The sequence below is a fragment of the Paralichthys olivaceus genome, chromosome 23 (genome assembly GCF_024713975.1).
Source record: "Paralichthys olivaceus isolate ysfri-2021 chromosome 23, ASM2471397v2, whole genome shotgun sequence".
Classification (NCBI taxonomy): domain Eukaryota; kingdom Metazoa; phylum Chordata; class Actinopteri; order Pleuronectiformes; family Paralichthyidae; genus Paralichthys; species Paralichthys olivaceus.
This window is the reverse complement of record NC_091115.1, coordinates 16,293,071-16,314,318: the sequence shown is the minus strand read 5'-3', so window position 1 is coordinate 16,314,318 and position 21,248 is coordinate 16,293,071. Positions and strand designations below refer to the sequence as shown.

General features: G+C 40.4%; 2 protein-coding genes and 1 non-coding gene across 4 annotated transcripts; 2 read left to right on the top strand and 1 right to left on the bottom strand.

Moving 5' to 3' along the window:
• Positions 1 to 1,356: 1,356 nt before the first annotated feature.
• On the top strand, positions 1,357 to 3,670 carry spx (spexin hormone). 2 transcript variants are annotated; one of them, XM_069519698.1, is made up of 6 exons: positions 1,357 to 1,495; positions 1,936 to 2,019; positions 2,161 to 2,218; positions 2,682 to 2,744; positions 2,893 to 2,979; positions 3,440 to 3,670. In XM_069519698.1, exons 1-6 carry the CDS (start codon positions 1,490 to 1,492, stop codon positions 3,502 to 3,504), a joined length of 363 nt encoding a protein of 120 aa, XP_069375799.1. In that variant the 5' UTR covers positions 1,357 to 1,489; the 3' UTR covers positions 3,505 to 3,670. The 2 variants fall into 2 exon arrangements, with proteins under 2 accessions (XP_069375799.1, XP_069375800.1); XM_069519699.1 differs by lacking the exons at positions 1,357 to 1,495; positions 1,936 to 2,019 and having other exon boundaries at positions 2,174 to 2,434.
• Positions 3,671 to 5,467: 1,797 nt separating this feature from the next.
• Positions 5,468 to 20,080, bottom strand: gys2 (glycogen synthase 2). The gene is made up of 16 exons (XM_020099851.2): positions 19,811 to 20,080; positions 17,909 to 18,090; positions 15,464 to 15,655; positions 15,193 to 15,378; positions 14,052 to 14,196; positions 13,696 to 13,813; positions 13,415 to 13,535; positions 13,194 to 13,300; positions 12,307 to 12,366; positions 12,103 to 12,181; positions 9,862 to 9,975; positions 8,519 to 8,645; positions 7,737 to 7,832; positions 7,480 to 7,643; positions 7,058 to 7,138; positions 5,468 to 5,854 (listed from the first exon to the last, which is right to left on the bottom strand). Exons 1-16 carry the CDS (start codon positions 19,932 to 19,934, stop codon positions 5,636 to 5,638), a joined length of 2,115 nt encoding a protein of 704 aa, XP_019955410.2. The 5' UTR covers positions 19,935 to 20,080; the 3' UTR covers positions 5,468 to 5,635.
• On the top strand, positions 16,703 to 16,774 carry trnap-cgg (transfer RNA proline (anticodon CGG)). The gene has a single exon. It is a non-coding gene; the product is annotated as a tRNA-Pro (tRNA).
• Positions 20,081 to 21,248: the final 1,168 nt, after the last annotated feature.

The following is a 21,248-nucleotide window of genomic DNA, read 5'->3' as shown; positions in this document are numbered from 1 at the left end:
TTTACCTTTCTATCTAAAGGTTCAGTGAGTTTGTCGTGTTTTTTTTTTTTCATTTCTAAATGTCTAAAAACTGAGCAGGATGAAAGAACGTACAACATTTTACAAAGTGTAACCTGTAGCCTACCGCGGTGTGAGGCAGTATTGGGGGACAAAGGGGACAAATTCTGAGATTTTGAGAAGAAAGTCGTAGTATTACAAGAATAAAGTTGTAATTGAGAAGAATAAAGCAAAAAGCAAAACATTTTCAAGAAAGAAGCAGCAAGGAGAACCTGATCATAGCTGTTAATCCAAATTAAACCCTGTGTTGATTTTGGAACAGGATCTTTCAGTCCAAATGTAGATGTTTGTTGCAGGACTCCAACATCTGCTACACCATTGCTCTAGACACACAGCCAGAACTACATGGACAACTTGGATCATCAACACATGTACATTTACATGCTACAAGCATCACACTGACTTTAAATGGTCGTCCTTCTATGTTGTTAGCAAAGACTGCAAATTTGCATATATCCTTTATAGTCACTCATCCACCGCTGCACAAGGGCCTTCACGTCAGTCCACTGGACTGGTAGTAGAGGGTTTTACATTCTGTTACATTCTGTCACTGAATCACTAGTGAAGTGAAGCGTTTAATGTACACAAACACACACTCACATGTGTGGCCTGCCAGATCATTTTGAATATTTGATTATTAGAGATTAGAGAGTAGAATTTGAAATGACTCACTGACTCACATTTACAAAAAAAGAAGTACAACTTCAGTGTTAAACCATCAAGTCCTGGTGACATTGTTGCTTTATTCAATTCCTATATTTTAAGCTTTTCTTATATGTTACTCAACTTTTTTGTTTGTTTTTTTCAAAAAGAAATTATAATTATTAATATTATTATTTGCCCAGAGAGAAGTTGGATTAATTGGATTTCTAGCTTCAACCTCATCTGTTCACTCATTTGATTTAAAGAATAATCCTTTTTGTTTATATATGGTTATGTATTTGGCATGGAGTCTTTCTTGGACAAGAGTTTTAGGATAATCATCCCTGGGGCCAAGTGAAATCCATGACATCAGGGACCCTGCACTCATTCCATTCATTACTGAAGGTGTTTCTCTTCAGTTCTGCTTCACTGAGCAAGGTGCAAACATATCAATATCCCCACAGAAGGGATGGAGGGGGCTGTTACTGGTCTCATCGACATCGCCAGCCAGTCCACAGTCGGCCTGCGGCTCCAATGGGTAATTGTGAAAAACTGTCCGGGAGCTGGAAGCAGCTGTTTTAATTGATCGGTTCATTCATTCCCTCTGTCGCCCTCCTCTCATCAAATTGGCTTGACCTATAGCTGCTGGCATCATGAAGGAGCGCGCAGCACCGAGGGTTCCCCACCCCTGAGGGTATAAATACAGAGAGAGAGAGAGCAGTACCTGCAGTCACTCTGAACCTCTCTCGGCCTCTCCACTGGACACCGGGCGCACAGGACCTCCGTTACAATGAAAGTAAGTGCAACGCGCCACATGTTCTGATTCTGAAAGTTTGCATGGGGAGTTTTCTTCCTTTTTAAAAGTTATGTATAAAAGTAGAATACCCTCTTTTTCAACGAGAACTGCATCAAGAAAAATAGAAAATTGTAATTGTAGTCCAGTATTTTCTGGAGTATTACGCATCATCTTATCTGCAAATGTGAAAAAAAAATAGAAAATTTAAAAAAAGTTGCATTAGCATATAAAAATAGTGAATTAATGAATACATTTTTAAATATTACAAAGTTAACCCATGACTGGAAGGCCACGTGAAACTGTGCGTAATTAACGCGCAATCTGTGCGTAATGGGTTAGTTACGCACTGAAACGGACGTCAATTGGAGTGTTTCCCTGGGAGTGATGCTGCTGTGTGGTGAATCAAAACGTTTCTTCCCAATCGTGTTTGTCTCCCACAGGGTTTGAGGACCATCACTTTAACTTGTGTTCTCACCCTTTTACTGCTGGCGACGTTTGTCTCGCAGTCGTGGGGTGCACCGAAGGTAAACCCGGTCTTCATCTCCGTGTAGAACTCCATTGACAGTGATGTGATGACTTTATAACTGTAAAATAAAAGTTATCATAATCTAAGAATGACTGACTGTCAGAAAAACGTATTCTTCTTCTTCTTCTGTTAATTAAAGGGCTCTTTCCAACGAAGAAACTGGAGCCCGCAGGCCATGTTGTACCTCAAAGGCACACGTATGCATGTATCTATTTATTACCTGTGTGTATGGAGACCCAGGGTGTTCAGTGACTCAATGGAGTGAATGGTGACGTGAAAAGACAGAGACACGTCATGTAATATAAGCACGACAAAATGTTTTGTTTATGTAATGAAGTATTTTTCTGTCTGTCATCAAGACAAACATGACTTTGTGATGAGAGGTGACAGCCTGGGAGTAAAGAGAGAAAAAGGTCCTGGTCTTTATTGTGAAATAATTCACTTAGTTTTTTATTCATTGAATTATTACATGGCTGCATGGTTCTATTATATGTCTGTTCATTTATATTTTTGTTATGTATTAATTTAAAATGGAAGAGTTTAGGATGTTGCTCTTAACATTTCACCAACTGATATTGTTGCATTGATGTTTATAATGTGAGTATTTTCTTATCTGGTTCTAGACAAAGACTCAAAGCTGTTTTTTTTTTAACTTTGCAGAGGGACGCAGGTTCATCTCAGAGGACCGAAAAGAAGGCGATATCTATGACACATTACACTTAGGTACAACAAAGTTTGATTAATGAAATAGTTGCCATTAATAAACATCGTGTTTTTATGGAGATACAAATGGAAACCTTCCCGAATGTTTCTGCAAACACAATTAGTCCATGAAGTGACTAATCTGTGCTTGGTGTCTGTTCCCTGTCAGAGACCCGCAGTCAGAACACAGAGAAGCTGAGTGTGGACCAGGCAGCCACTGTCCTGCTCAACTTCCTGCAGCAGGCCAAAGAAGGAGGTGAGAGCGACATCTGTTCCAGCTGACTCAGCATAACAGGTGTAGCTTAGAAGAGGTGGAGCAAAGTGTATTCATATTAATTATTATTTATATATAGAGTGTAATTGTACATTAGATTTTGAAAAGTGCTCTATGAATAAAGTAAGTATTATTATTACTGACACTGACACCCAGGGCCTTTTTAAATAAAATTCAGTGAATTATCATTACAAAGGTCTTGCTGCACAAAATAAAAAGACATATATATTGTTTACATTTGGATTTGACTTATTGATGCTTTACAGGACAAGGCAGCGAGAAATATCTATTTATTTCACTTTCAAGGTTAAAATGTGTCCCTCTAATCCACAATCTTCTAATAACCTTTCATGAAGAAGAAAGATTTCGTCCTTTGCTGTGGTTCTGTCTCAAGATTTGTATTTTGATTCCATAATATAATGTTAATTTCCTCTCTCTATAGCTGATGAAAACCCAGACGAGGTGTATTTCCAGGAGCTGCCGGTGTGGAAGAGAGAATTCTTCTGATAACCTTTCATACATTTGTAAAACTGCCAGAAAACACCAACATCTTTGTTTTTGAGAGTAACTTGTTCAGTCCTGCTTGAGGGAGAGGAACAGCTGTTTTTTTTGTAAATATGAATTCTGTGTTTGAAATGTGTTGTTTTAATAAAAGGAATTTCAATTCATAGCACTTTGAGTCTGAGTTCAACTTGACAAAATGTGGAGGGTATCTTCACTTTGGTCACAACGCGTAAGAAAAGCATGTAGTATTTATTATGGTATTTAAATCATACAAGTAAATCAAGTTATGATATGAGCATTTTAAGTGAATTACATATCATAATCATTTCATCAAAAGAAATCTATCAGCAGCAAATATTTGCTCATTAATGCTCTTGAGGCTGAAAGGCTAAAAAACCCTGAAGCCATATTTAAAGATGTAGTGGACGGACTGAATGAATAAATCACTTTTATTTATCCGAGTGCCCCGTTCTAAGGATGCCTGTTTGGAATGAACTGTTTGCGGGACATAAGTGAGTTCTCCTCAAAAACAGTTCTACAATGTATTATATTTTTGTTTGCATGCTGGAGAATGTCTGCTGTCCATGGTGCAGAGTGGAGACAAAAAAACATTGCAACCATCCTACCTGGTTTATCTGCTATGGAGATCTTGTGTGTTCACGATCAACCGGATTCAGCAATTTCATCAAATTTTGTCAGTGTATTTCATCGAATGGAACAGAATTTTCTTTATTCATGTCTCAGGCCTTTGCACTTGTGATGAAACCATGTTTTTAGTCTCTGTGAAAGTCCAATTCAGAGATGGCTGACCCAAAATGAGATCATTTACACATTTACATTTAGGCTAAAATTTTGTAAATAACCTTGTATCAAGTCAAATTTGAATATTGGGGCTTGCGGACACTTGGATCATGACACCACAGGAGCAGTATGGAGTATGTGTTTCTTTTTACATTTGAAGAAGTGGTATTGTGGTGTGTAGATAATGAGTGAATTTTCATTTTTGTGAACTATCACTTGAAAATTTTTAGCCAAAACAGGCGAACTCGAGCAAGACGGAGTTGCCTCCATACAAATGCAGACACAGACACAAGGTGGTCGAGGATGGATTATCAGGGAATAAAAATGGTGGATATGGTTATGGAGGGTGAGGCCTGCAAGGGGACAGGCAGGCTGGAGAGTGGAAGTGTGCACAGCCAATCATAAACATAAAATGAGTTGTAAAAATGAGAGCTGAGAAAGACTACCACCGAGTTTGGCAGAAAGATCCAGTGGATGAAAAAGCCTGGGTTCTGACAGGTGACATGAGGGAGGCGGAGACAGAATGAGGAAACGCAAGGAACAAAATGGACCAGAAGCATGATGCATCCATGATAATGTTCATTAAACTGAAAAGGGAGATCTGACTAATACCAGAGCAAATCCAAATAAAATCTTTTTCATTCTTTTTAAAATGTTTTAAGAACATTATCATCTATGTTCTAGTAACATTGTCAGTAGAAAGTCTTTATTTTGTTCCTGGAACATTTACTTCAGGGGGTAAGAAGAATCAGGTGAAATCCAGTTTATATGATCTCAGTAATGTGATGTATTTCTGAGTGATCCAAATCAGAGGAGTCGGATCCCTTAAAGTATGGTTAGAGGTCTATTAGAGGAGGGGGGGGGCAGATTTAAGGACAGTTTCTGTAAATGTTAATATGATGAAATCCATAAACATATGTCTGAACCATGAAATATCTTCCCTTACAACCAACAACCTTGAGAAAATAATTGATGTGCATAATTGGACTAGTTGACCTGTGGGGTCAAATCACATTTGAATGGTTATATTTATGTATACAACCCTGAGAACAGAATGAGTCATCAAACCATATTCATGTTTTTCAGGAGGAGATGAGAGATATACTGATGAATAGATTATCAAAAGATAGCTTACTAGACATGCAATTAACAAATAACAGGGAAACAGGATTGGATAGGATTTATTTCACTAAAAGCAATTACTGAGGGAAATATAATTATGGAATTCTATCAGAACATAAGACATCTTTGTTCTGTATAATTACACTGAGATGAATAATGTACGCCAAAAACAACGGGACAAGGATAAAGCCTTGGGGAACACCACGATTTTTCAGTTTACTGATTCTCCAGGTTGCTTCTTCGTTCCCTCGGGCGCGGCTCCCAGCACAAAAGGAGATTTGATGTTCAGCCGGTCCCTCTCAGCCTCCTCGTCTTCGTCGTAGGGCTCGTCGTCATCGTCCTCCACATCACTGTGGTGGGGGGTGGAGTGGAGGGAGGCTGAGGGAGAGGGGGGCACTGAGAAGGGGCGGGGGTAACGGAAACCCTCTGTCTGTGGAGATAAAAGTGTGTAAAAATAAAATAGGGTGATTATCATTTTATCATGAAAGGGGCCGGGTAGGAATTTCAGTTTATGTGCATAGACACCATCCAACAGTCTTTAACTTGCTGCGATCACATTATCCATCACTATCAGCTGCTTCATTACTTAAACCATTCAGACACGCTGCAAACTTGTGTGATGTTATATTTTTTCTCTTTTCCTTTCATTCCTTTTATTTCTTTACTCCCCTCTGTCTATTGTCTCCTGCTCCGCTTTCTTCCTTTAATTTTTATTTCTCCTTCCTTCCAATCCACCCTTCTATTTCCCCCCTTCATTCCCTTTCTTTCCTCTCTCCCTCCTTTTTTTCGCCTCGTCAATTATAGCTCTCGTATATAAATCGGTTTCGGCCCACATTTCATCTGTTTATGACTTTCATATCCAAATGGTAATGAAATCTGAAAATCGTGGATCACACAGTCCTTGAGGAGGAAGAGCAAAGGAGAAAGGTCTTATTAGAACAAAAGTGTTCGACCTCAGCACCATCCACAATGACGTCTTGTCATTCATCCAAATGTTACACTGTCAATTACAGCCTGACAAATGTGGACACTGTGCACTCTGACAGGGATTATCATGTAAGTAGAGCGAGGCTGTGTTACAGGTTCTCATAACATGAAAAGGTAATTTTCACTCTGTAGCGCCAATAAGATTTTGTGCTTTAACAAACACAAAATGTCAAACTCGATAAATATCAACATGTGCAATATATATAAATGGTGTTCCATGTACTTCATGCTCTTCATGTCTCTGGGTACAAACAACAGAATTAGTAAAATATGTCAATGTATGGAGAGGAGATGGTGGTGTGTCGGTTTGGCTCGATTCAGTTGGAGCAGTGTGCACGTAGGAGGAGTAAATTACTGACAGAGCCACTAAAGACTGTAAAACAGAACTTTTTTACTGTTCAATGAGGTGAAAAGATTCAAAATGAACACTGTAAGTGGACTTAGTGGAGCTGTGCATCGCTCCCTGGGTGTCTGCCCCGGACTCGGAGGCACTGCGGCCGGCCTGTGCGCCCTCTCTTTGTAAACCCCACCCCAAAACGCTTCTCCAGCTACTAAAACCAATCAGTTGTACAGCTGGAGCAGAGGCGGAGGTATTCATTCATTCACTCACTCACGAGCTCTCTTATTTTTTTGGAGTGTTGCTCACCTTCAGAGGGGTGATGGGTTCCATGTTGAACTTCTCTGGGAAAGCTCTGGTAAGTGCCAGATGGCGGGCATGTATGTAGAACTGTCAATCACAAGTCGGCAGAGACGTGCATCAACAATTTGACAACAGTTAAGTGCACATGCATTAAAGACATTTATGATTTATAATTGCAAACTATACCATGACAGACAAGGGTGGAGGTGAACACACTGGAAAAGGTTTTCAGACTCCATCTGATATGTAGTCCTGATTAAATACTCAACCTTTGCAAAAGCAGATAACTAACAGATTTAACTGGGTCTGTGCATGCTCCTCTTTGTCTCAACCAGTTTCATATCTCATTAATCAAAAATAAATGCCTGTTAAACATCATATCACACTCATCAAGCAACTGTTTTATTGCTGGTGCAGCAGAAACTCACCCGCCCCAGGTATCTCCAGTCCAGCAGATCAGACAGCCTCTCTGTGCGGTTCCGTTGGATGATGCGCTGGCGCCGTGACTGCTGGCAGAAACTGAACATGAACTGGGTCAGCTGGTTGCAGGACTCGTCTGCGGAACGGAACCGCCGGTCCATGATGTAGACCCCTGTGAGAGAGGGAAAGAGGAGAAGAACGACAAACATAGTCAGTCAACTGATTGCGTGTGTGTGTGTGTGTGTGTGTGTGTGTGTGTCCGTACCATAGGCAGAGGGGTCTGAGACATGCTCCTCCATGAAACAGCCGAAACCTGACAAGTTGGTGGTCACACTGGGGATGCCCATTACAGTGCATTCACCTGGAACACAACACCACACAGCACAGCTTGGAAAATAGCCTGGGTATTTTAGAGCTGCAACATGGAGTGATTCTATTTTTTCAATTCACAGCTGAAGGCATTTTCAAGCCAAAAATCTGATGGATTCAGGTCCTGCTTTATATTTTGGGTTTTTGTTGGTTGAACAAAAGAAGCGATTGATTATGCAACCCCACAATATTGTGACATTCATCACTGTTTTCTAATTGCATTGACCAAATAGTTAATTCATTGGTTAAAAAGAAATCGGCAGCTTAATGGAAAAAGAAAATTATAAGTTGTTGAAGTGAAATTTCCACACATCTGACTTCAACAAAATTGTAAAGATGATATCCAGATGTTAAGTAAGGTACAGAAGTGAAACAGCAGTCACAGTTTTATATTTTTTTATATGATATGGACATGGTGCAATAAAGTGTGTTGATTTGTGGAGATGTCAGAGCACTGGGAGAGTGTTTAGAGCCGAGTTGTTTAGAGCAGTGTACCTCAGTTGACCTGAGTGCAAAGGATAAAGTGGATAAGAGCGCTGCAGTGATTATATGCTCATAGCTCTATGTGCTTGCTGTGGAGACGAGCATAACAACTGCAGTGCCTCTGTATTCTCAGGAATGTGATGCATTTGTTTGGAAGGTGCATGTGCATATAACAATGCGAAGCTTAAAGGCTACCAGGTGTGTAGCCCCATGGTTCATAGTAGGAGGGGAACACTCCAAGGTGACAGCCACGGACGAAGTCCTCATAGTCCATGGGCAGCAGGGGACTGGTGGAAGACAGGAACTCAGGGTGGAAGATTATCTGAAAGGAAAAGGGATAAATGTTCATTCGTCACCATTTGCTGTTCATCGGTTCAACAGATCAGACAGAGTTTGAACGCTTCCCAGGGGATGCATCTTAATGTTTTGGTGACCTCTTGACCTCGTAATGCCCACCCCCTTCGTCTTGTACACAATGTTTAACTTTGTGCACAATATATAGTATATAACCTTAGACATGTCCTCTTTCACTATACCTTTATTCTAAACATTTCATGAGCACTGTCTTGTTTCAAGATTCAAGATTTGACAGCAAAATAATCAGTTCCATCAAACAAAATGTTTGGGGCTAAAAATTACAATTGACTGAACGGCCTCTCAGGTGAAATTGCTGTTTACTAGGGCAGTTCCCCTTCTTAACCTGCCTATTTGACATGGGCTGTTTGCCTTGCTCCTGAGCTACTTCAGAATTATCCCTTGTCATTAGTGAGTTCCCCTGAAACAGGACTACAATATACTGCCATTTCTTGGTGCGTAGTGGAGTAACAAAACTTTGCGTTCATCCTACCTGCTTTTTCTGCAGTGATGATTCTATTGTCAATGTTTTTCATAAGGAGAAACTGAGTTTGGTTTATTTCTGTTCAGATATGTGGCTTTTACCCTAGCCCAAACCTTTTCATAATAAAAGCTCTGCAAATCAAATCTATATGTAAAGCATTGCACCAACAAAACAAGCATTGTGCTTTTACTTCTAAAGAGGAAGGTATTCTATGAATGTTGTTGCCAAGATGGAGATCAGAACTCGCCAAGACTCAGATATGGTGAAATAAAAAATATTTGACCCACGGTTTGTTGTTGACCACTGCCGTAGTTTATCAGAGGACATAAAAGAAGACATTTTCAACTCGGTCCACAAAATGAAAGCTGGGCCATTAAGAATACACATGCCAAGTGTGAAGACGATAAGACGAAAGGTTCACCAGATATGCATTCCACATACTAATAGACACACATGTATAGGTAAGTGTGTTTGCTTTCCTTAAATCCATGATTTTTAGGCCTATTAAAATCAAAACAAGCTGTCAATGGATGTTTCTGTGGCTAGCTCCTCACAAATGAACAGTAAAGATCCATTACCATCCATTACCACTGAGTGCTTTTCACTTAAATGCCTAAGTGCACAGCCTTGCACACGTATGAGCTGCAACCTTACAGCATTTAACCCAACATGAAGTACACATGCAGAATGCGCTGTCTACCTTGATGCGGTCGTTCCTGGCGTTGAAGAGGCCGATGCGCCTTATGTTGGACAGGATGGGGTCTGTGGAGTCGTCCAGCATGTTGTGTGTGGTCACTGGGGGGAGGGTTTGCCGCTGCAGCAAAGAGTGTAAAGTGTGTTAAAACAGTGACTGTTACAAAAAAAAAGTACATTTTGACAGTCAAAGTGATCCTTGGTATGATCATGACGTCATTGTAAAGGTTAGCCACACTGCCAATCAATTTTCCATTTGGGCTGATGATCAATCAGTTAATAAATCAATAGAGCTTATTCCCAATGCATCAGGATAAAAGACTGAGGGATGTTGTAGTGAGCAGTGAACGCCACAGGACAGAGAATCTCTGCCTTTACACGCCTGAGTTCATACTAAACAAAACAAAGCCAACATCTTTTTACAGCCATTTAATTTCACAGTCAGCATGCTTTTCAAAATGTGCTTAGAGGAAAGTATAATTTAGAAAATGTATATTTGTTGGCATCAACAACTTTATTACCTTTCCTTTAATTTAATGCTAAATGACACTCCTTCACTGTTGTTTAAGATTCTTGGTGGCTGTGACTCAGGAAGTAACCAGACTTTTAGGGGCCTGAATCCCAACTTGCCCCTGAAGGCTATGCCAGCATTGTGTGTGTGAGTGATAGAGATAGAGCTGAGCGGAGATTTGGAATGGATTTGCTATGAAATAAGTTATCAGTACAAGCAAATGACAATGTTATATCACTGACTTCTTGGTAAATGTGACCCTGTGACTGCCCACCAAGCCGTGAGCGGGCTACTACAAATCATCCACTTTAAAGTGAGCTGGTGGCTTCGGCGTTTATGCCGATGGGCAATTGCAATGACGGCAAAGAGCAGTGTGCAAGCAAGTAATACTGAAACACAGCCATCAACTGTGTTCGTCACAAAATCTTGTAGCAACATTATAGAAAATCTAAATATGCAGGACACATTGTAGATTTTGTCTGTTTGCTCTGAAAGAGGTCAACTATGGTTGTGTGCGAAAAGAGACTGAGACTGAAACTGATCATCAGTGTGGTACAAACAAATGCACTGTACAACTGTAGCGTCAGTTCTGCGATATCCTTCTCAGCTGGTCATGGACGTGTGTAATAAACCCACCCCACCCTCCTAAAGGCTGTTTAGGAGGGTGGGGTGGGTACCAACGAAACATTGTCAAACAGAAAAATAATCACAACAGAACATCCCCCAATTACCAATAAGAGTAAGCTTCTTATCCATCACTCCCCTCACAGCAGTCGTCAATACCACTCACACTCCATTTCCGAAACACCGAAATATTGACTTTGGCATGAATTCATTTAATTGAGTAAGACCTTTGTATCCACACTCAGCTTGTAACAGTGTGCTGTAACATATATCACACTGAAACACTAAAGCTATTGATGCACAGTCTGGGGAAGAGGAAGGTAATTAACCTGCTCTTGGCTTGTTTACAGCTGTGATGTTCTCTGTGCTCCATGGAATCCCCTTTTTGTCCTTCTTGTAATTCATCTACAGCTCGCATTGATCCCTGCTGGGAAATGTCTCATCCATTCATAAAATTAGAAGAATTGGAAAGTATGGAGATTTATCTTCCACAGCATCTTGTATATCTCTCCACACACACACACACATATATATATATACTGTATGTCCAAAGACCTTCAGTCTTGCCGATGCCAGCTTGATTAAATCATATGGCTGGTTCTAGAGGTCACAGCATAAATACAGAGCAGGGCCTACCCCAGAGTTATAAAATGTTTTGCACATGTACATCCAAAACCTTCACTCAGGTTCCAAAAATCATACTTTAAACCTTAAAATAAAAAGAATGCTGATGATTGAAAGCCTTCATCTTGATATAGTTTTTGGCCATAGCACTAAACCAAAGTTTTGGGTATGTTCTGTTTTTTTCCATTTTAGCATATATATTAGAAACATATTCTTCAATTTTCAATGAATGGGAAGACATGCTGTATGTTTCTGACTTGCAAACACACAAAGACCTTTTAGGAGTTTGCACAAACTTTCCTGTTCAGACAACAGCAATTTACAACTGCTCATTACCACCCTCTGACTATGTAGTAGTATTCAAAAGAAGAGGGCCAATACAAGAATTTAAATATCAGTGTTTGACCTAGGTATCAATAGTCTTGTAGACATAAGAACACAATTGTTTTAATCAGAGGATCAAGAAGAAGCTCAAACAGCCTCCGATACCTGAGTGGCATAGATGGCTCTCTTCATCATGCTGAAGTCGTCTCGGTCCAGGATGGAGTTCATATCAGGGATCACCCCTCTGACAACAGATAATGAAATGTATTGTTATTAACTGTATAAGAGGACTAATGTGAATGTACACAGCACTTTGATATCAGTGTAGTCTGTCAGCTGTGGGTTCAAACACAGTAATTATATCCTTACTTTAAAAGAGCATCGTACAGCTTTTTTCCAAACTTCTCTTTCACATTATGAGCTGTGTCCCTGCAAGAGAAAATCTAAACTTTAGACCCAAACTCATTCAATCACAAAAATCATAGTAAACTGGGGCAGTCATTCTGAATTTTCTAACATGATGATATCAGTGGCTATTGTTTAAGAAACCAGCCTTTAATGCTTTAGGTTAGAGAAGGTGGCTCATGCTTGCTCTCTTTCACAGCAACACTATCAGAAGATCTACTGTTGAGCTCCACTTTCACCATCGGAATTGCGGAACATCTTACACCATTAACATGCTGCTGATGTTAAGAGTTCAGCTCAGTGACCGACCTACTGTACTTAACAGCTCCCTCTTCACAGAAAAACAGTAGATATCAAAATGACACCTTGTTAAAGGTTGCTTGGACTCCAAATCCTGCAAAATTCAAATCCTGGTGATGCATTTGATACCATCCACTCAGTATTAGTAGATAAACTGGAAAACTGTACACAATGGGTCAGTGTCATTGTTCCCTGCTAAAACATTGTACATGTTTTTCAATGATGTTAGTGTACATATACTGCAATTCCAGTGAATAACAAATGGACTGTATCAATATAGAGCTTTTCCAGTCTTATTGACATTCAAAGCTTTTTACAATACATTCACCTATACACGCATGCGTATAGTGTTTCTATATGCTTGCCTTTTCTGTCCCATCATTCATTCTCATAGTTCAGTATCTTGCCCAAGGACACTCCCAAATGCAGACAGGAGGAGCTGGGAGTCAAACAACTGATCTTCTGGTCTACCTCCTCAGCCACAGCCACCAGTGTCATCTTGCTATGTTGGTCCTGACCTGTACTGTAATTCAAACTACAGTGTGACATACCAGAGCTGTTTGCGTATCGCCTGCCCCTTCAACGACTCCACATTAAAGTTGTTGGTTTTGGCAGGCATGATAAAGAAAACTACCACTGTTACATCACTTTTGTGGACCTGTAGAGAAAGTGAAGAGTGACGTGGACAGGAATACATGCTTAATATATTGTACTTATATATTCTGCATGTCCACACAGTACAGAACTGAAACATAAAACCAGAGGACCTCACCCGCAGCAGGTAGTTGAGTCTGGACAGTGATTCGAGAAAAATATCAGCACCCTTGTTGGAGAACTCATAGCGTCCAGCGATGAAAAAGAAAAGGGTTTTGTCCAGGTTGAAGTCCAAATGACTGCAAAGAGGTTATTATAGTCAGAAACTATAAATTATTTCCCATCCATCCATCCATCTATCCATCCACTGCCCAAGAAATAAAAACAATTCTGATGGCTCATTACTTCAACAGAAACACTGGGTTTCTTCAACATGAGGCGGATCACAGCTTCACTCACCCATAAAAGTGTCCTCGGACAAATTCTTGTATGCGGGCCTTGCTGGTGGAGTGCAGATTCTGAAACTCGTGCATGGCTGAGAACTTCTTCACATTGAGCCCATTCGGGGTTACCACATCTGTACCATCAACACAGCAACAGGAGGGCTTTAATGACAGGCACACAGTTCAAACGATTGGTTAGTTTTGTCCTGATAGGGGTGCATGAGGGGGTAAGGGCGTCAGCAACTCTGGCTTCGACATCTTGGGGACATGAATATTCTAATAAACTGCAGTTATTAGCAGGAGTCAGAGCAGGAGTCGGACAGATGGACCATTCATCCATTACTGCACTACAGCAGTGAGCAGCTGCCCCACCTGGCCTCCTGTGCAGAATGCTGTTGGCCTCCACAGCTGTGATCTCTGAAACTGTGGTGAAGACATGAGCACAGTGGACTGCGGCTCTCTCCAGACAGTAGCGATGGTAGATCTGTCTTTCCCCTGCCTCCTTGTCAATGTTGAACTGCAATACATGCACACACACACCAACACACACACACACACACACACACACACACACACACAGAGGGGACAGGCCAATACAGTTTAAGGTGCCATTCCTTCAAGAATTCTCATTTTACCTTTTAAATATGGACTCACACACTATCCAACAACGTCTGAAATGTCCTTAAGAAAATTGATATCAGGGGGTTAACATATGTATCTGTCCATCATTGATATCAAATAATTGCAGCTGATTCAGTCATACACACATGGCTGGCCTGTTGTGATATATTATATTATATTATATTGATAAAAGTGCATTTTCGACCCTTTTCTAATGTGACATACTAAATGTGTAGAATTACTGGATGTGTCAGATTTGAAACATGAGAGAGGCTAAATTCCAAAATAAGAAGTTCAGGCCACATGGAACAAAAAAAAAAAATCAATGAGTATTTAATTTCTTTTTAATAATTCATTCAGTTTGTTATATTATATTGATTTCATTAATTTCTTCAGTCGACAGAGCTGAAAATGCATATTGATATGATTCCATTGACAGAATAGCTGGACTTCCTGTTCACGCTGGATGGATAATTGATGGACAAGTTGCTTGTCAGGAATCCATTCGGTCAGTGAGAGGCCTTTAGGTCCATGCTGACATTTAGAATGTGAACAACACGCTGACCCCTCCGCACAGCTCAATATCACTAATGATGCTCTAAGTGGCTGTTAAAGGCGGAAAGTTTGGGCCTGAATCTTAAAATGTGAAAATGAATCTGCTGTGTGTGTATGTGGGAGGAGGGGGGGGTACCTTAAATCATTAAGGTGATGACATAGTTTTAAGGTTATGGTTAAACCAGTAGTGGTTTTGGGCCTCATGCACCAACTGTTGGTAAAAATAAATTTCTTCAAACCCACTGTTCCAAAATTAAATCTGTTTTTAAGTAAGAATATAATCCATGCACACTCGAGCACATATTTGCAGGTGTGTGTATACTGCACAGCCTCTCACCTTGTCCAGGTTGTTATAAAAGTCGGTATTACCAGCACAGAGGTATCGTCCCAGCAGGGTGGCATGTGTCGTGAACACCGTTGCTATGGGAATCTTACGGGAGCGAGACAGAATAAGCCCAGGTCCTGCCTGCCACTCATGGAAATGACAAATAACATTTGGATTGTCTCCAAGGTTATCTGTCAGCTGGAAAAGAGTTGGAGAGAACCGCGGTTACTGTTCATGAGTTCATGAGCAGGGCGCGGAACATCACACTGACACGGCGGCTGACCTCTCGGAAGAACCAGGCTACCAAGGAACCCAGGATGAGTGAGTCATTGGCCTCTCGGTCATGGTAGGGCAGGCCGATGTGGCAGGTCTGCCACAGGTCACCCTTCCACCGGTCCAAGTTCCAGGCAGCAGAGCTGATGTCAAACAGGATCACATAGGGGCTGCCTTCGATTAGCCAGCGGCCAAAATGAACCTGCAGCATAAACGTAGAAAAACAATTAAAAGAGAAGTACATTCTTTTATTTTAAAAAGAAAGAATTTCATTGTACAGAGACTGTACATATGACAATAAACGCTTTGAGCTCGGAGCTAGAACTTCAAAATCAACTGGTCTTGTTCTCATTTGAATTGAAAGACCACGCTCATGAATAAAGATTCAAATAAACATATAATTCTTGCTGAACATAGAGATTGGAAGAAGGAAACAATGCTTTGGAATGTACAGGCTAGGCCAGTGGTCACCAACCTTTTCCAGTTTAAGATCTCTTTTTAATTCTAAACCTAAACTGAGATTAACACCCTGATATCTTACAAAAAAAAACATTTCGCAGGGTCATATTTTTCTACAAAGAAACTTTTGCTTACCATCCACTTTACTCTGAAATCAAGTTCCAATGACTTGCAATTAATTCAGGTTAATTGGCCCAGAAGTGCAACGGCTCCAACATGTGTCATTACAATGCATTGCCCGTGAGCTTGTCTATTTTCGTCAACATGGAGGAATGACAGAGCATGACGCTTGATTCCTACTTGAACAATCGTCAATACTGTCTGCCAAGATGGCTACTGTGGGAAAGATTTAGACTTTGTGGCTTGTTGGTCTAGGAGTATGATTCTCGCTTAGGGTGCGAGAGGTCCCGGGTGCAAATCCCGGACGAGCCCTTTACCACATTGACTTCAACCTCTCCCTCAGAGACAGACTGTCCACGTGGATGTAAAACTCAGTTCCTATTAATCGACCTATGATTACAATTGGGTTCAACTCTATGGATAAAATCAAGACTCCCCAATGGTTAATACTGAAAATAGGGAGACAAAAAAAAAATCTCAAGGAAAATAAGTCAGACTAGAAATGAATTGGAAATCACAGTGTACAGCCTGTAGAAATTTACTGTTGCTTAGTATAGACAGTTAGCAAGCGAGAACAATATGCTGATTTTTATCAATGACAAGCCATGATGTTTGATTCCTGCTTGAACAATCACCAACATGGGTACAAAGGGAAAGTGTTGACTTGTGTGGCTCGTTGGTCTAGGAGTATGATTCTCGCTTCGGGTGCGAGAGGTCCCGGGTTCAAATCCCGGACGAGCCCTTTACTACAGTGACTCTAACCTTTCCCCACCAAAGATGGGCTGTCAATGGGTGCTGACATAATTTATAATTGATTCAAGCTTGATATTAATTAGCCTAGAAGTATGATGCTACCTTAGGCTGTGAGAGAATGTGTCCTTGAAGATGGACTGCCCATGTCATTGTCAAACTCAGTTCCATATTGAGATTGAGCTGTTAACTCATGTTGACTGAACTAAACTCTACAGCTCAATGAGCAGACAAATCTTAATCAAAGTGGAGAGATAGATTCACAACATGGTTTCAAAAATAAAAAAGGTGTTATTGCATGTTTTCTCAACTACACTTTACAAATCTAGAGGGACTCCCTTACAAAAATAAGTCTTGCTTATAATTTTGTAACTGTATATTAAACGCCTTGAGCTAATTTATGTTGTAGTGCTATCCAAATAGAATTGAGTTGAATTTTTTTATTTTTATTTGGCAGTGTTGGCTGTAAATATAAAAGTTCATCATACCTATGATGCATCAAATTTAAAAACTTTTAAGTACAACTGAAGCCACTTTTTCAGCCGATAACTCACAAGGTTGCAGGTTTTCACTGTAGCAGACCTGTCAATTACCTAAAGCATGTGTCTCACAGAATATGTTTTTCAGCCGTTCACACAAACACATTCATTCACTGATGGGACATTATCAGGAGCAGTTTAAGGGTTCAGCATCCAACCATAGCGGCCTCATAAGTATCCATACATATAGATATCAGATAACCCTAACCCTGCACATATTGGATCACAGGTCCCCTCCCTGGATCATCAAGGTCTCTGGTGTGTGACTGCCATCTAGTGGTTGATGATCTGTGGGTCGAGCTAGACAACACTGTTCTCTTCACTGACATGATGTCACACAGGGAAACTACACAGTCTGCAGCGACATGGTTCGGTTGGTAGGAATAAGGTAAATATAACATTTAAATGAGTAACACAACATTTTATTTTGAACAACATAAACCGCTAATATTTATACTGCATACATGTAAATATATATATTGTTTTAATATTACTGCCCTCTAAGACTTTTTTTTAATTTGCACAAAGGTATTTACTCAAGGACATTTGTTGAGAGACACACACACACACACACACACACCACATACCTGGCAGTCGTTCTGGATGAGAGCATCCATGGCCTTCCTGATGGCTGGGTTGGGCGGCTCACAGGCCTCCACCTGGGTCTGGAAGTTTTGTTCGAAGTACGGCCCGATCATGTAATAGTTCTCCCCCCATTCATCCGCTGTGATCTTTGCCTTGGTCTGGATCACTGTGTAGATTCCTCCAACTGTAGGTCCACACAAGTCACATGTCTGTCACTCTTTTCTTCCTTTAATTCAAATATCATGAACAAAGATGAAGCTCAATGCCACTGTTCCATCTCATTGTCCCAGTGAGGGTCAAAGGTCACCGGATTTATTGCTTATGATTCCTCAGTAAACTTTTTAGGTGCTTGACATGTCATTAACAACCTTGACTTTCTTCAAATTTTAATATAAACCTTCAATGCAGCAGAAATGATTTGTGATCTGTGCATCAACACAATCCTGTCTATCAACTCTGATTTACATTGTCAGCAGTGAGAACCCTATATCAACAGGTGGTGTTTTTCTTTCCAAACTATATACAATAAACTAACTCAAATTTTAAAGGCCATAGCATAATAAAATGTTAATATGAGCATTAGGGGCTCTGGAGTACTGTGCATGTATTTCCAGGATGATAATTCATTTCAGGAAAAAAGTGAAACATACATCTCTTCATTTTCATTTAGCATTACATGCTGATTATCCCTTGAAGTGGTAAAAAAAATGCATGTACTGCTACGTCCATCAAACCAACTAACTTTAACAAACAACTGAAAAAGACCACATGTCTCTGCCAGGTCCTTAAGAGAACACAATTCAGTGTTTATCCATTGTTTTAAATGTAAATATTCACTCTGAATATTCACATGGTTTCCTAGTACTCGTCACCTGGTTCTTACTGCAGTATTTTGTGTGGTTTGTTGGATGATGTGTCAGAATCCTTTATTTTGTAACAGACTAAAACACGTGGAAGTGTTTTGACCAGACTTGGCAAGCAAAAGACAAATATTGATATGAGAGAGCATCGCCTGTTTCTGAGCTCATAGTGACGTCCAAACTGCATCAGAGAGCGGTGGTTATATAAAAGGAGAGGGCAGAGAAAACAGCACAATGACCCATAAACTCTCAACTGTTCGACAACACGACCACGTGATGCATCAGAAACAATGCAACTCTACATTTGCTTTCGAGACGCTGAACTCTATGCACTCTGTAAAACATTGATTTCATAGGTGCAGTCATCTGTAGCAATAGCTACCAATGATTGTGAATCTTTTTGGATACCGATTGTTTCTTAAGTCCAAACATTAAAATATTAGCTTTTAATTTTAGCAGAAAAAAGGTTAAACAAGCCAGTGATTTCAGTTTGTGCTGCGCATTCCCAGAAATCTGAAAAATGGCGTTTATGGGGATAAGTCATTGTCATTCTAAGATTGAATGAATTTTCCTATGTTTGATTATACAGAAGAAACATTCAAATCAGTCAAAGCAATGGACGGCCCTCTTTCATTGCTTATCTGCAGTTTAATGTTTAACTCCTCACAGGGAGGAGACTGAGTCCACTTTCAGCAGATTTCAATATTTGCTCTTTGAGGGGCAAAGTTTTACACAAAATATTATCAATACAGCTCAGTACTGTAGCACTGACATGTTTTACTTCCAAATGCTCTGTATGGAATCACTTCCTGTCAATCCAAAAATAATTGTCCAACTAAATAAAGGTGATACATTTTAAAATAAATAGGCTGTGTGTAATAAATATCATGAAATGCTTTGGACTGCTCTGTGCGGACGAACACATTCTCACTGTATGGATGCATCAATTGGAATATGTGTCTCATTTCGTTTTGGAATATAAAGAATCAATCGTGACACAACACTTGTGATGATTCAGAGTCACTGATGTCTGGTCAGACTTACTTTTGTTGGTGACCTCCCAGGCCACCTCAAAGAGCAGCAGGTCCTCCACGGGCAGCTCATCTTCTTCCCAGGACGGCAGCACCCCACTCAGGGACGTCATGGACAAGGAGCGAGACAGTGGCATCGTGAAACTCGAGGAGGCACAACAGGGAGCAGCTGGAATGTGGAGCAGATGTGCGGCGGTCTGAAGAGGAATTCTTCATACAGCCCTGCGAGTGAAGGTCCTGAGCTCGGCAGGGACAGTCCACCAGGACACAGCAGGAAGGACAAGAGCTTCCACCACCACGCCTACTGAGGCTGACCCTCCACACATAGGCACACACACAACACACCAGGGTGAAAGGTGAGGTGGAGTGATGAACCGAAAGGGATTGGGAAAGCCAGTGTCCTGCGTACAGAGTGAGGTACTCCCCAATTAAAGAAAGTGGTAGCTTGTATCCATTCATGTATCTAAGCATCACTCATGCAGTGTTGGATACCTTAATCGTATTATAGTTTTTTTTCATAGTTTTGCGCTCATTCCTTTTTGTCCATTTGACAGGGAATCTTCGTAGATAGCAAAATTAGTGTTTTTATTTTATTTTATTATTCTAAATAGTAATAATTAAAACGATAAATGTACTTGAATGATAAGAAGCCATACAATTAACATAAAGTGTTGAGTGTAGAAAATCAATGGAAAATAAGATGGAAATTGAACAACAACAAGAACAAGAAAAACGTGAGATTAAATCAGAGCCTGTAAAAACACCACACTAATGATAAATTGAGGTTAAGATGGAAGACACATACATTTTGAAATTGTACATAAAAGCCAGTCAAATAAAACATTATGAAGTCAACACGAAGTCAACAGCTAAATTTGTTATAATTGAACGCATATGTTATCATACACTAAATGTTAATTTAATTTATTTTTGCCATAAAACTATACGCAACCTGCATAATAATAAATATTTGACACACAGAGATTTAGACAAGATATGGACTGTGAGGGAGAGAGAGTGAGAAGGGGGTGCACGTTTCACCAACACGGTATGCGCACGTTTTGTTTACCTTCACTGTACACACTGCACTCTCATTGATCGCTCGGGGGGTTGTCAAGACTGTTGTGCAACAATGTCCCAACACCTGCACCAGAGCAAAAATCACATGAGCACGAATTGGAAACACTAAAGTTAAATATCAGGATTAAAACAGAATATTCTCTTTCCCTGTGGTATTGTCTTTTCTCCATGAATGAATCTTTCAGTCAGACTGTGGCCCATGAAGTAGAGCTGTGCGTCCCCCTGGTGAAGTCTGCAAACACACAACTGTACACAAACACACATCTGTACAACATGCAGCGGCTGCAGCGTCATCAACGTCGCCGTGTGTACTCTGTGCCTGCATGGAAACACACTGAGGTAATACACATGTGGATGTCTTGACCGAAGTG